The sequence below is a fragment of the Sinocyclocheilus rhinocerous genome, unplaced genomic scaffold (genome assembly GCF_001515625.1).
Source record: "Sinocyclocheilus rhinocerous isolate Xijiao unplaced genomic scaffold, SAMN03320098_v1.1 scaffold576, whole genome shotgun sequence".
Classification (NCBI taxonomy): domain Eukaryota; kingdom Metazoa; phylum Chordata; class Actinopteri; order Cypriniformes; family Cyprinidae; genus Sinocyclocheilus; species Sinocyclocheilus rhinocerous.
The window spans coordinates 1107216-1121460 of NW_015662167.1; the positions used below are offsets into that span (position 1 = coordinate 1107216).

A 14245-nucleotide genomic window follows, 5' to 3' on the forward strand; every position below is an offset into this window, starting at 1 on the left:
ATTGTCTTCTAATGGGCTGAGTACACACTGATGGCTAATGACGTGCCACACTCTTTGGAGAACATTAACAATGAGGAGGACACGCTGTGCGAGCATGTCTGGACAATGAGGGAGAGTTCTGTAACAAACTGTCAGCAAGCTATTAGAGAGAAGACAAGAGTTTGAGGGGTACATACTAATGCCTAGTGTTGACATCTTTTTATAGCAAGTTTATAAGAATGGCTAATTTACCATGTGCAGTTGGTGAATAACGACAAGAACTAAGCTACATGTTTGTATTGCAACTTGCTTGTGGATACAAGACTGAAATTATATTTTGCATTAAATATCAAACCTGTTTTAGGAACATTTTCATGACAAAATATTCTCAGTTAATAAAAATCATCATGTCCAGGCAGGCACAAGCAATAAATTAAAATCTGCATGAATTACATTTAGTACAACAAATACTACCAAATTCTATTTTACAAATGTATACTACTGTTCAAAATTTTGAGTCAGAAGGATTTATTTTAAGGATGCATTAAATTGATCAAAAAATGACAGTAAAGACATTTACTAAATAAATAAATGTAGTTGATTTGAACTTTCTATTCATCAAAGGTACCTAAAAATATCACAGTTTCCACAAAATATTATGCAGCAATATTCATACAAATATTGCTTTCAACATTAATGTTTTCAATATTAATAAAACTACAGCAACACTACAGCAACAAATGAAGACTGAAATAATGACTGCCGAAAATTCAGCTTTGCCATCACTGGAATAAAAAATATTTTAAAATATATTAAAACAGAAAAAACGTCTTTTAAATTGTAAAAATATTTCATAATATTAATGTTTTTACAGTACTTCGGATCAAATAAATGCAGCCTTGCTGAGCTGATGTGATGATTTCTGATGAAAAAATGATTTCTTACATTTAAGAAATCTTACTGACCCCATACATTTCTGGTAGTGCACTTTAAAATTTGTATATATATTTTTTAATAATAGTAATGATAGTTATAACTTTTCATTACAACAAGCTACTGACAACTGGGGACATCAGTATTCTTAATTGTCATGAAAATAATGTCACAGTGTAAAAATACCCTAAAACGGGCTTCCTTATCAACACGCAAAATAAATATAAAATGTATTAAATAATAATATATTAGCCTATATAAAATGTATTATATATTAGATTTATGAAAAGTATTGTTTTCATGTTATACATTATTAAAGTGTATTTTATATTTTTGATTTTGGTTTGAAATATGACCTAAATATGTGAAATATTGTAGACTTACGATGCTGTCAGTGTTGAATTGAGCACCATGGTAGCACGTATCCTGTGCAACTGAGCCACCTTCAGTTTCTTATGCTGCTGATGTGGCTGCTGGGATAGCACCAAGTCACTCTTTTCCTCCAGACCACCAGAGGGCGGTGTCTCATTCTCTTTAGTCTCACAGTCCGCCTCGCCATTGGGGCAGCTGAGGGTCCTTTGCACATGCCTGGCCTCTGCTCTCCTAAGCGTGTTTGTCAGCTTGCTCGACAGTGCTTTGGGGTCTCCACGGAAGTCTTCCTCGTCTGACTGGAATCGCTCTGTGCTGTGAGACGTCTGTTTGGCAAGGTGTGTCAAGCTTTTGCTGACATTGTTCCTGCCAGAGGAACAGCGAGGAGCTGTGAGGCATTGAAGCAGGTCGTCCTCGGAGCGTGACCTGAGGGCAAAGTACTGCAGGTAGTCTGGACGGGGCTGGACGGGCGAACGGCGCCGCAGTGTATGTGAGCGACAACCCAGGGCCTGAGACATCCCAGAAAAATCATTCTTCTCATTGTCTGCATGGCCATCTGAAACGTAGGACTCATTTACAGTAATCTGAGAGCCGTTCCAGGTTATTGAATCCTCCTCATCACCATCTTCATCATCCTCAAATGCCTCTTCTTCCTCCCCAGCATCGGTCTCTTCTCCCTCGCTCTGGCAAACCGCTCCCTTTAAGTCCAGCTCTGCGATCAGGGACTGAGGCGAGAGAGTTCCGTACGCACTGTCTATAGAAAGAGAGCAACTTTCTGGATCCATGTCCGTGGCAACCAAATCACTCAGACCTTCCAGAGTTTTGCTGTCATTAGTAGAGAAGGAATCCCGCAGGCTTGATGAAGACAGCAGGGAGTTTCTCAACGAGGCAGTCTGAACGGTCGACAAGGACCCAACCTCATCTGTTTCTTCCATAGCTGCCACCGAAAGAGTTTCCGTGGAACCATCAGAGTGACTTGGTGAAAGAGAGAGGCTTTTGGAAAAGAAAAAATAATATTTATTAGACTGGATGTACTTTGATCTTTCAATAAACGTACTGTGTCATTTAAGAAAAGGTCATGCTAAGATTGTGACAGTCATTCAGTGACTAGTACTTTACAGTAGTATTTATTTGTGATGATGATTTTTTTCATATTTATTTATTCATATTTATTCTTATTCATATTTTAAAAAATTGACCCTCTAACACTTGAACTCTATTTTATTTCTTTCTTTCAAAAAAACTTGACCCTCTAACACTTGCACTCTCTATTCTTTTTCTATTCTTTTGTCTCGTTTTCTTTTTATGTATTATTAAAAAAACCTCTAACACTAACGTTCTCTATTCTTTTTCTATTATTTCGACTCGTTTTCTTTTTATTTATTTAAAAAATGACCCTCTAACACTTGCACTCTCTATTCTATTTCTATTCTACTACTTGTTTTCTTTATATTTAAAAAATAGACCCTCTAACACTAGCGCTCTCTATTATTTTTCTGTTCTTTCTACTTGTTTTCTTTTTATTATGAAAAATTACCCTCTAACACTATAGTGTTCTCTATTCTTTTCTAGTATTTTGACTTGTTTTCTTTTTATTTATTTAAAAAATTACCCTCTAACACTAGCGCTTCTGTTACACCTCTATTCTTTTTCTGTTCTATCTACTTGTTTTCTTTTTATTTATTATTAAAAAAAACCTACACCGTGTCCTAACTACACGCGACGCTGCATCACGCGATAAAAGGTATCGTTTCCATGTTAATAGGAGTTTTTGTCCTAACTAGCCGCGACGGCGACACGCAAAATTTCTCATTTAGAAACGGTTTCTATTTCCACGCTTGCGCGTGCCTCAAAAAAGAGCTTACAATGACTTACAAAGATACATAACAGCTACGCAAGTATGCACTACTTGCTTTATGCAAGCACTATATAGAATAAGTCACTATACAGGATATACCCTATTATACTTTATCGACACGAATTGATAGGTGAAACAACAAACAGCCACCCACAAATAGTCTATAAACAAAGCATCAGGCTGTCTTTGAGTTCACATGAACAACGGTTAAAGTTAGTCGTTGTCAGGCTACAGAAGAATACCATAATTCCTCCATTGAATTAGGCCTAAGACATCGAGAGTCACGCAGACCTATAACAACCCAGCCACAACACATAATTGCGAATAACATGCCTTACTTTAACACAGAATCGACCACAGAGTCCAGCGTTTATATTTTTTCTACGAATCTTTGGGTTAACATGTACTAAACATGAGTGGAATTTGCACCGCAGCGCCCCCACACCTTGATGCTCATGACAAGAATAGCATGTATAGTTATCTTTATTGAAGTGAATTAGGTTTAAATCGCCGTCATGCATGAATGAATGATATTTTTGCAATTTTACACATAATAATCCACGATGATCACATTACACAAAACTGAAATTGCACGTCAAAATAACACATAGTCAATATTTTTTGAGACCCCCCAAAATTTCACAAATCCCGTTTTCAGGGGAGCCCATGTCTTATTAAGGGGAGCCGAGCTCCCCCTAGCTCCCCCGTAGTTCGCACCCTGGCCATACTGAAAGCAACAACAGATAGTTTACCTCAGATTATGAAAATAAATTAAAGCAAAGATTTAAAACTGTGAACTCATTGCGAACCAACGAATGTATTCCATAACAAAGATGTTATCAGTCACTCAGTACATTTAATGATGTTAAAAAGCTTTAATATTTATGAATTAGATAATTATAAACGTATCCATTTCGTTGCGAGTGCAGTGCGCTTCCAGAGAGAGCCCGCCCACACACGCTTCTGATTGGCTGTGAAATTTTATTGATTCTGTCGCGTCGCGCTGTCGCATCGCTTCTGGTGTAGTCACCCAAATTGCGAGTCGCTGGAATCTTGTCGCGTCGCGTGTAGTTAGGACACGGTGTTAGACTAACCGAGTCTTGTCACAGCATTTATATATTGTTGCTCTTCTGATGGCTTTGATTGCTTCAATTGTCCTCATTTGTAAGTCGCTTTGGATAAAAGCATCTGTTAAATGACTAAATGGAAATGGAAATATATATTTAGGAATATTTAATTATACTAATGTATTAATACATATTACCTTTTTAAAAATATTTTTCATATATATTCATTCAAGCAAGAAAGATATTTTAATCATCTATTTATTTACATTTTAATTTATGCATTTGTCAGTTGTCATTTGTTATTTACATTTTATGTTATGCATTTTAGATTTTTTTTCTAAAGTGGCTTACATTGCATGGTCTTGTTAGCGCCATGCTGTACTGTTTGAGCTACAGGAATAATCTACATGCACTATATATACAGTACATAAGGAACACTTTATATACAGTACCTCTTGCCTAGCGGGTCTCTGTGCTGTAGTGATGGAGAGCTGGAGGTGGACATGCTGCTTTCCGTCTCATCCTCATCCCTGTCATCTGTGTCAACTCTCTGGGACTCGGAGCGAAGTCTCTGGAGCTGGTTCTGCATGGGGAAACTCTTCATATTAAAACCAGTAATGGTTTAAGTAACCAACCGTTAGTAACCAAAAGGTTCATTCTAATACCTGTGCGTTGTAAATAGCCTCAATCCAGCTGCGGCCCTGAGTGCCACTGTTGGCCTGAAAGCAGTAGGAGGCCACGGCACAGCAAAACTCGTTGAGGTAGATAAGGAGGAAGCTTCCTGGGTCTTTCAGCTCTCGGCACACCACGTTATGGATGACGAGAGGCTGCCGGATCACCTTCACTTTCTCCACACGCTTCACCGACTTAGTAATCAACAGAACGTCAGTGAACAGGAAACAGTATACATCCATCTGTTGGAAAAAGGAGTTAATGGAGACCAGTGAGACGCTTTTAGACAACTATCGGCTATTTCTTACTAAAGTGCACTCAGAAATGCTGGCTCTGTTTCTCCGTGTAACAAATATAAAGAGGAAATCGTACCTTGCTCTCTTTACCCTCCTTCATCTTCAGAGCTCCCTCTAGGAGCAGCTGACGGGTCTCTTCAGGTGGAGCACCCATGACTGGAGCGGTCAGGTCAAAATTATTATATTCCCTGAGGATCTGAAGGGTCAATGCAGACAGAATGGATGGTAATAGAGACAAAGTAGATCTGAAGTTGCTACTTGTTTCTTCAAGATCTCATATAAACCATGCAACATTCTGAAGAAAGTGACTCGTAGTTTATGCATCTCACCCTCTCCACCTCCTCGCTGGCCCCCTCCACAGCCTCATACGCCTCTATACGTCCAGCGATGGCAGCCAGCTTCTGTTTTTCCTCCCTTTGTCTCATTTGTGAGTCCACACTGTTAATGAAGCATTCAACAGCAGCCACCTGACCACAAAAACAAATATTTACTATGGGGCTGTCAATACACAATAAAAATGTGGTCTTAGACATCTGAATATTTCACAATATTATTGTGATTATTATATAATTCAATACAATTTGGCATGGACTGGCAATCCCAAAACCCCCTAGTTTGAATACACTATTGTAAACAACATTCAAATAAACAATTTACTACTGAACAATGTGTACATGTGCTCTACTGCAAAGATTTTAGAAAGAATTTCTTACCATTTTGTTAAGGGCCTCACGAGTTGGCGGGTCATCTGTCTTTTTCAACACGCTTTTGAGCAGCAGTGGATATTTAGTAAGTCTTTGATGAGGCTTCACCAACATGTCTGTCAGCTTCAGCCGGTTGCACTGTTTATGAGTTTCTGCCCACTACAGGATGGAAAAGTTTATTGAAAGTCTCATTTGGTGAACAATCATAAACATGACCTGACAGCACAAGCAGACCATGACGGAATCCCTGAGTCATAATGAGAGTGCAGTTACAATACAGGTGATCTCTCATATCTCTCATATACAATACACCTTCAGACATGCCTTTATATTTGTCGCCAGACTGAATCCATCAAAGGTTAATGTGTCTGACTGAAGAACAACCAGATATGGATGGTAATAATTACTCACAGTTACGTATATTCTGAAGAGTTCATTGTCTTTCAGTAAAGTGCGCATGTACTCCATACAGGCCTCTTCCTCCATGTAGTAATGGATGTAGGGCTTGAATCGGAAACCAAACTGCACATAAAAAAATTTAATCAGGCCAGCAAAATGACGTTTAAATATGTAGGGGCAATTTTGATAACAGAATTGCTGAAAATGCAGAAAATCGAACCTGGTCCGAATTTTTTATGACGGACGAAAGTTTCAGAGGCAGTGTGTAAATGTGATTGACACAACGTGAGGTCGTATTTATTTTTTAACGTGCGAACACAAAAACAAATATTTACTATGGGGCTGTCAATACACAATAAAGATAATAGACAATAAAATATAGAAAATTATAATATACAGTATTTATATATATATACAGTATATATAACGTATATTTATTGTATATCTTAAATATCATTTATTTTTTAACGTGCGAAAATTTCGGACGAAAATTTCGGACTCATTGTGCAAAGACCTTAAGAATGAGAGCTCAAACACTGATAAAATTCAGATTCAAACAAGACAACTTTTTTTCACTGGAGAAAGCATTATTATGGATAGAGGACTCTATCTAAGCCGAAAGCAATGGTTTGAAGTGGAAGCATGTCTTGATGATGAATTTACTACAAACATGTAGCTTTCTGTAGGACTGATGGACTGTAGATTATTGTGACATTTTTGGACTCTCATTCTGACGGCACCCATTCAGTGATCATACAACAAACTCATCTAAAACTTCAAGGGCCTATGGATGAGTAAGTTTTCAGTTTTGGGTGAACTATTCATTAAAGTCTTGACAAATGATATACACACACTCACAGTGCTGAAGCCCTGATGTAGTTCAGTGGGGTTGATCACTGATCTTTTCTGTCTGGCTTTCTCTAGCGCCGGCAGCATGACCTCAGCCCACAGGGATGTGTGCAGTTGCACAATGTCCTGAATGTTACTGAAGAGGCGCACAGGTTCGACTTCACTTAGTAAACCACTCTCCTGCAGGTTCAGCAGGCCACACAGAAACAGCTGGCGAAAGAGGAAGAGATTCTGATTATACCGTGCTATAAGGTTTCACATATAATCTGTCACAAGACACATAAAAGTACCATAAATGCTGAAGTCAATGAGCACATGACAAGATAAATATTATAAATTCCTCTCATGGTCTTGTTGAAAACAACAAGACCTATTTCAATGGCATTTTCACACACATTTGCATAGATACTAAGATAATGTACTGAAGTAAACATCAGTGGGCTCTTACATCAGTAATGACATGCAATTTCTTGATGTAGTCTGACTCTGTCTGCAGCAGTTCCCATATAGCCTCTTGCTGATGGCACTGACGTCTGGTTAAAATCTACAAATAAACAAAAACATGTAAAAACACTATATTTTACATGAACGTACCAGGGTGACTCTCTATTCATCAAAGAATCCAGAAAAAATTTAAACATTATTAATAATAAAAAGAAATGTTTCTTGAGTATCAAATCAGCATATTAGAATAATTATATATATATATATATATATTTACTCTGAACAAAATTATAAACACAACACTTTTGTTTTTGCCCCCATTTTATACAGTGAGTTCTATGGTCATGGGAAAACATTGGCTGTTTTGTCTCATTTTGTGAATAGCTCTCTCATGTTAACGATAATGTGTAGGGGAAAAAATGGATTTCACAGAAAGTTGGGTCATTGAGTAAATTATGCTTATTTGTCTGGCTGACAAAAGTTTTGGGAGTTAAAGTGCCTCCAGACTGATCTATCAGAAACTTAGAGAGTGCAGTGTTGATTTTTCTTAAGGATAAAAAAGCACTGTTTTGTTACTGTAGTTACATCTAGAAAATCGATCACATCAAGAGCAATAAAACATCCATCTCCATGAGAGTGAAGGCCTAACACCAAAACATTAATGGAAAAGCTGTCATAAAACCACTCATAACTGGTTATGGTCATTAACCTGACAGAATTATCATCGGACATGAAGTCATATTATGTTGATCCACAATTTATTATGGGTTATAATGTCTGAATGAAACTATAGAAAAATTCCCAAAGTGACAAAAGCAATATGCAGAGTAGTGCGTTTACCTCAGGATTGTCCAAAAGCTGCTTCCAGCTCTCTTCTAGCTCCAGGTTGGGCTCCTCTTCCCATGAGTCTCTGTGGAACGAGAGCTGCGGAGGCATCTTGGGTAATCCGAGCATAGTATATGAGTACAGTTTACTCTGCAGCTGTTCCACACGATCACACTCCTGAGAAGAGAAATTTAGATATTTAAATTGGAGAGAAAATAAAAAATGAATTATTTACTAGTTTGTTTGAATAAATTCAAATAAAATAAAACAAAATTAAATTAAATTAAAAAATCCCAGTTAAAACATAAATCAATCATTTTAAATGCTACAAGTTGATTTAGACATCAGACCATTAAAATGTACAGATGAAAAATTGATAAGCATTTTTTTTAATATTGCATTTTTTGTTAAATATTACATTTAACAATGTTTCTATTTTCTTAGGGCTTTTAAAGATTAACTTGAAGTAGGCATTAGATGATGGTTTGAAGTTAATCAAAAATAAAAAAACAATGAAGTTAATCAAAAAATAAATAAATACTGACAAATAAATTAAATAATTAATACCATCAGATAATGATATGGCACTGGTATATTGTGCATCCCAAGCATAACGAAATATTAAAAATAACAACAATGGAAAAATACTGTATTTATTTTACCCCATTATGTTAAAGGGGTCATATGATGCGCTTTCAATTTTTCCTTTCTCTTTGGAGTGTTACAAGCTCTTGGTGCATAAAGAAGATCTGTAAAGTTGCAAACACTAAAGTCTCAAAACCAAAGAGATATTCTTTATAAAAGTTAAGTGTACAGTATGTGGAAAATAATGTGTTTTTTGAACTTTAAACCGCATAAACACATTTCATTACACCAAATACACAAAATAATGTTCTTTTTAGCAGCATCATATGACCCCTTTAAAGGGATAGTTCACCCAAAAATGAAAATTCTGTCATATAGACACAATATGATTACTCATACATTAGACACAATATGATTACTCATATCAACACTATGGTTTATTGTTTTTAGCATGGAGTAAATCTCAAGGCACATTTAATGATCTCATAAGCAGCGGTCACCATTAAGCAGGCATTGTTGTCCATACCGGACCAACGTCAAGCTATTATGTGATTTTTACAAGAGTGACATAGAGAGGAAAAGAGCCCAGCCTGAGCTTTAACCCCAACTTTACACTCCTGAGCCAGAAAGGGTGTCAACCAACCTAAATCTCTAGGGCATGCTAACAAAAACACACCAAAGCTCCTGCATGTGAAGGAAAACTGAGTGTGGACTTATAGGAAAAGTCTACTTGTACATTTTTCCTGTTTTTGGTTGGCCAATTTCACCCTTAAGTGGTGCAATACTTTAACAAATTTATATCTCTTCCTTAGTGGTTACACACTCACTCAAGGGTGAAATGCAAAAGGCTTGCCAAGAATATGTAAGTGCTTGTTTTGCATACAAGAAAGTGCCTTGCACATGTAAAACAACAACGCTTGGATGCTCACAGATGCTCACCTTCCCAAGAGAGCCGTTTCCTGAGTTGGAACTGAAGAGGCCGCTGAAACGGCTGGCGGCACGGTTCCTCCAGCGGTCTGTACCCATTATAGATCCTGGGAGAGAACCGCTCAACTGGGATACAGAGTCTTGATTGGGGGCGCTGGCATCGCCCAGAAACTCCGGCATGTTCTTTCGCCGACGCGCTTGACCCTGTCACAGACAGAGAGTGAGAAAAAGACAAAAATAAGAAACAGGAAAAGTAAACAGAGACCAGTGTTTGAATTGAGGCGGGGCTGGGGCGGTCCTGGACCCCCCATAAGAGTTAAAAGGACAAAACAAAAAGAACACAAAAGAGAAAAAAAAAATGTGGGGGGAGGGGGGTGGTCATGTACTTTTTTTTTTAATAAATAAAAAAAAAATTTTTTTGACTAATAATAAATATTTACAAATAATTAACAACAACCGTAATAATGTAACATGTAGTAATAATAATAATAATAATAATAATACTTATTATTTAAACTATTTATAGTAGTATTGACACACTTACTTACAAAATTGACTCATTTATTAAATTTTACGTGTCTTTATTAACTTCTGATCACCTTTAGAAAAAACACTGACAAATATTTATTAAAAAAAATTAAAACAATAACAACAATGATTTTAAAATTATTTAATAATAATAATAACATTGATTATATTATTGATATTTTATTTTATTGATATTTTTATTAATTATATCATTAATTATACATTATAATATTAAATAATTAAATTATATAATGAATTTTATATATATATATATATATATGTGTGTGTGTGTGTGTGTTAATTTTGTATAATATAATTTGTATAATTATTCAGATGTTTGCCCTATACAGCATGATTGTTTTTCGGTTGATTATTTACACACTTTAATTACTTTATTAATCTCTGGAACAAATTAACTTCTGATCACCTTCAGGAAAAAAATGGGCAGAAATGTTGCATTTTATTTATTTATTTTATTTTATTTTATTTTACTTTTGCAACAGCAAACAAAACACAGACGAGCTGAATAAATCAACAATGTAGCAACAGTCACAGAGGAAACACTTCTGTCATACAAACTTTGACAACGAGTCAAAGCAGCCACCTTTTGTGAAATCGTCAGCCTAAACTGTGGGATTTAAGTGCCAGACATAGCCTGGCTCTGACAGGTAAGGGAGTGCAAGCAAAACACTCAGGACATTTATACATAAACAAAGACAGGCCTGTTCTCAGACAATCTCTGTACGTTCAGGGACATCTTTCACCTGAGGATGGGACAACACGTGTGTTAAAAAAGAAAAAACTCTGTTGACCTTAGGGAGCACATTCAGCTGTCAACAGGTGAAAAGGCCATCTGGGTTTTGCCAACATTCTCTGCTCAGAAAGGTTAAAGCATTAGAGACCTGACTGACAAGAATCATCGAACCCTGTGACCCGAGCCAGCGAGAGGAACCCTACGGCAACAACAGGAAAAGAGGCAAGGCATGTCTCGGAAAACAGGGAAAAGGCTTTTCCCTGTTCACGACAATGGAAAGAAATGAAGAATGCATGAGTGTAGCGGGGAAAGGCACTCAATGTCCCTCGGGGCTCATTACTTGGACATTGTGTTCTGATGATGCCTTTCTTTTCAATGGAAAATGCCATTTCAATGGGTTAAAAACAAACCTGGCATTTTTCATTAGAGAAATATCTTGAAAATCTTCAGGCCAATTCATTCATCAGTGTTCTGTGCCAATGCCAATGTTTCTTAACAGACAGAATGTTCTGTGCCCAAGATGGTCCTCATGATGAAGACAAAAGGCAATTTGTTGCTTACCCAGATCGATAAACATTTCTAGATCAACTCAATGTTCTTAGCTTTGATCAGAGAAATTCACTCACCAGATCTCTGAAAAGCAATGCTCCCCTACTTGCTGCATTTGACAGACCATACTGGTTGCAGAAAACTAATTAAAGTCATCCTTCAAAGATGACAAGCTGACATTGTCTTGGTCCTTGTCCATCCGGAGAACCTGTTTGACTCATTTGTTTGGTCGGTTTCTCTCTGAGGAACCCAAAGTCAACATTGCGCCTTGACAGCACGTGATGATATTATATTATTATATTTCCAAGAGCTAATCACAGAGACCTCTGTATACACCTAACAATGCCAAAAAAGTAGATTTTGGCTTATCCGCTAATAAAATATCTTTTAAAACGAGTACAAAACCATTATATTTGTAATGTTTTTTAAGAGATGTGGGAATTTGATTAGAAAGAGCAACACAAGCGCTGCAGGCAACATTTTTTCCCGTCAATTCCCAGACAGACACTCTTTGAACATTCATATTTGATTAAAAATGGTTTATACGAACCATGCAGACAAAGCCAAAGTGTCAAACACAGAAGACAAGCAATAATAAGCTCACCGTAGATGTCAGAGGCATTTCCAAGGCAGTCCACAGCATTGCACGGCATCAAAAGAGAGCCAGGCCCATGCTGCTCCCAAAATGAATCTCCTACAACCTGCTTCCCTCTTGCACCCTCACAAACGCTACATTGATGTCAAAGGACTAGTGCATTCAAATCCACTTCTATAGGCTTGTTGGCTTGCGTGTATATGTGCGTGCGAGTGAACCTGAAGGAGGCTGAGAGGACTGAACCGTAGACCGCTGCATTGCTGAGGAGGGCTGGCTGGGTGTCATAGTAACTGCAGAATCCTGCCCTCCTATTGTGTGAGCAGGAAGAGATGGGAAAGGAGCAGGGGAGGAGGAGCTCCTTCTGCTACCTCAGCTACCTCAAACAACCGATCCTAGCAGCGGCTCGCTTTCAAATCAACAGCACTGAACGAGTGACATGAGCAGACTGCAACACAGTGTTTATTGCACATCTGCTGTGAACGCAGATGGTGAAAGGGAATATCAGTGCTGGGCACCGTACGGCTGCTTGATGTATGTGGCACAGCTGGCATGCATTTTATGAAACAGTACAGTGTTTAAATGTGCAAAAATACTGAAATATATTTTCCGAATCAGTTTGGTAGGACAACTTGGTCATTGGTTGAGCCAGTATTGCCATGTCAGACTAGTCAGGATAGTTCATACAAAAATTTACTCACCCTAACATTGTACATGGCAAATATGAAGATATTTTGAAAAATGTATGTGTTATATTTTTGGTCCATACAATTAAGTGGCATTTGATATCGTTTTGGACCCCATTGCCTTTCTTTGTACACTCTTAAAGGGAAAGTTCACCCAAAAATGAAAATTTATGTCATTAATTACTCACCCTCATGTTGTTCCAAACCTATAAGAATTTCATTCATCTTCTGAACACAAAGTAAGATATTTTTAATGAAATATGAGAGCTTTCTGACCGTTCACAGACAGCAATGGAACAAACATGTTCAAGGCCCAGAAAGGTAGTAAGGACATCATTAAAATAGTCCATCAGTGGTTCAACCTTAATTTTATGAAGCTATGAGAATACTTTTTGTACGCAAAGGATACAAAAATAATGACTATATTCAACAATTTCTTCTCTTCCGAGTCAGTCTCCACCGCTATTCACAAGAGTACCGCCGCCATTCAAGAGCTATAGCAGAGAAATGCACGAGCATGCATCGTGGTACTTTTGTGAACGCGCAAAGAATTATGACATGGAAGTCGTTATTTTTGTTTTTGTTGCACACAAAAAATATTCTCATAGCTTCATAAAATTAAGGTTGAACCACTGATGTCACATGGACTGTTTTAATGATGTACTTATACCTTTCTGGGCCTTGAACATGGTAGTTGCATTGCTGTCTATGCAGGGTCAGGAAGCTCTTGGATTTCACCAAAAATAGCTTAATTTGTGTTCAGAAGATGAACGAAGGTCTTACGGGTTTCTAACGGCATGAGGGTGAGTAATTAATGACAGAATTTTCATTTTTAGTTGAACTGTCCCTTTAAAAATAAAGGTTCCAAAAGGGGGTTTTCGCAGCAATGCCACAGAACCAATTTTGGTTCCCCAAAGAACCATTCAGCGAACAGTTCTCAAAAGAACCTCTTTTTTTCTTAGTGTGAAGAACACTTTAATAATCTAAAGAACCTTTTTCTACTCTAAAGGACCTTTGTGCAATGGAAAGGTTCCATTGATGTTAAAGGTCCTTTTAGGAAACTTTTTTTTTTTTTTAATGATTGTGTTCCACAGAAGAAAAAAATCATGCAGATTTGGAATGACATGATGGGTGAGTAAATGATTACAGAATTTACATTTTTGGGTGAACTGTCATAATGTACTTTAAGACACACACTTCACATAGAAAAACACTCTATTTGGTTGAAC

At 37.2% G+C, this 14245-nt stretch overlaps 1 protein-coding gene across 10 annotated transcripts in view; it reads right to left on the bottom strand.

Annotated features, from left to right (window-relative positions):
* Positions 1 to 14245, bottom strand: part of LOC107727824 (pleckstrin homology domain-containing family G member 5-like) — a 51451-nt gene that overhangs the window by 752 nt on the left and 36454 nt on the right. For 8 of the 10 annotated variants that reach the window (XM_016537827.1, XM_016537830.1, XM_016537825.1 and 5 more), the window contains 11 exons: positions 9920 to 10111; positions 8411 to 8572; positions 7575 to 7670; positions 7136 to 7336; positions 6290 to 6400; positions 5888 to 6037; positions 5504 to 5641; positions 5251 to 5370; positions 4872 to 5120; positions 4659 to 4789; positions 1297 to 2274 (listed from right to left, as the gene is read on the bottom strand). In XM_016537827.1, the coding sequence (XP_016393313.1) occupies positions 1297 to 2274; positions 4659 to 4789; positions 4872 to 5120; positions 5251 to 5370; positions 5504 to 5641; positions 5888 to 6037; positions 6290 to 6400; positions 7136 to 7336; positions 7575 to 7670; positions 8411 to 8572; positions 9920 to 10111 (2528 nt within the window). Of the gene's footprint in view, positions 1 to 1292; positions 2275 to 4658; positions 4790 to 4871; positions 5121 to 5250; positions 5371 to 5503; positions 5642 to 5887; positions 6038 to 6289; positions 6401 to 7135; positions 7337 to 7574; positions 7671 to 8410; positions 8573 to 9919; positions 10112 to 14245 lie in introns of those variants that run through there. The other 2 variants (XM_016537829.1, XM_016537828.1) reach the window with 2 other exon arrangements.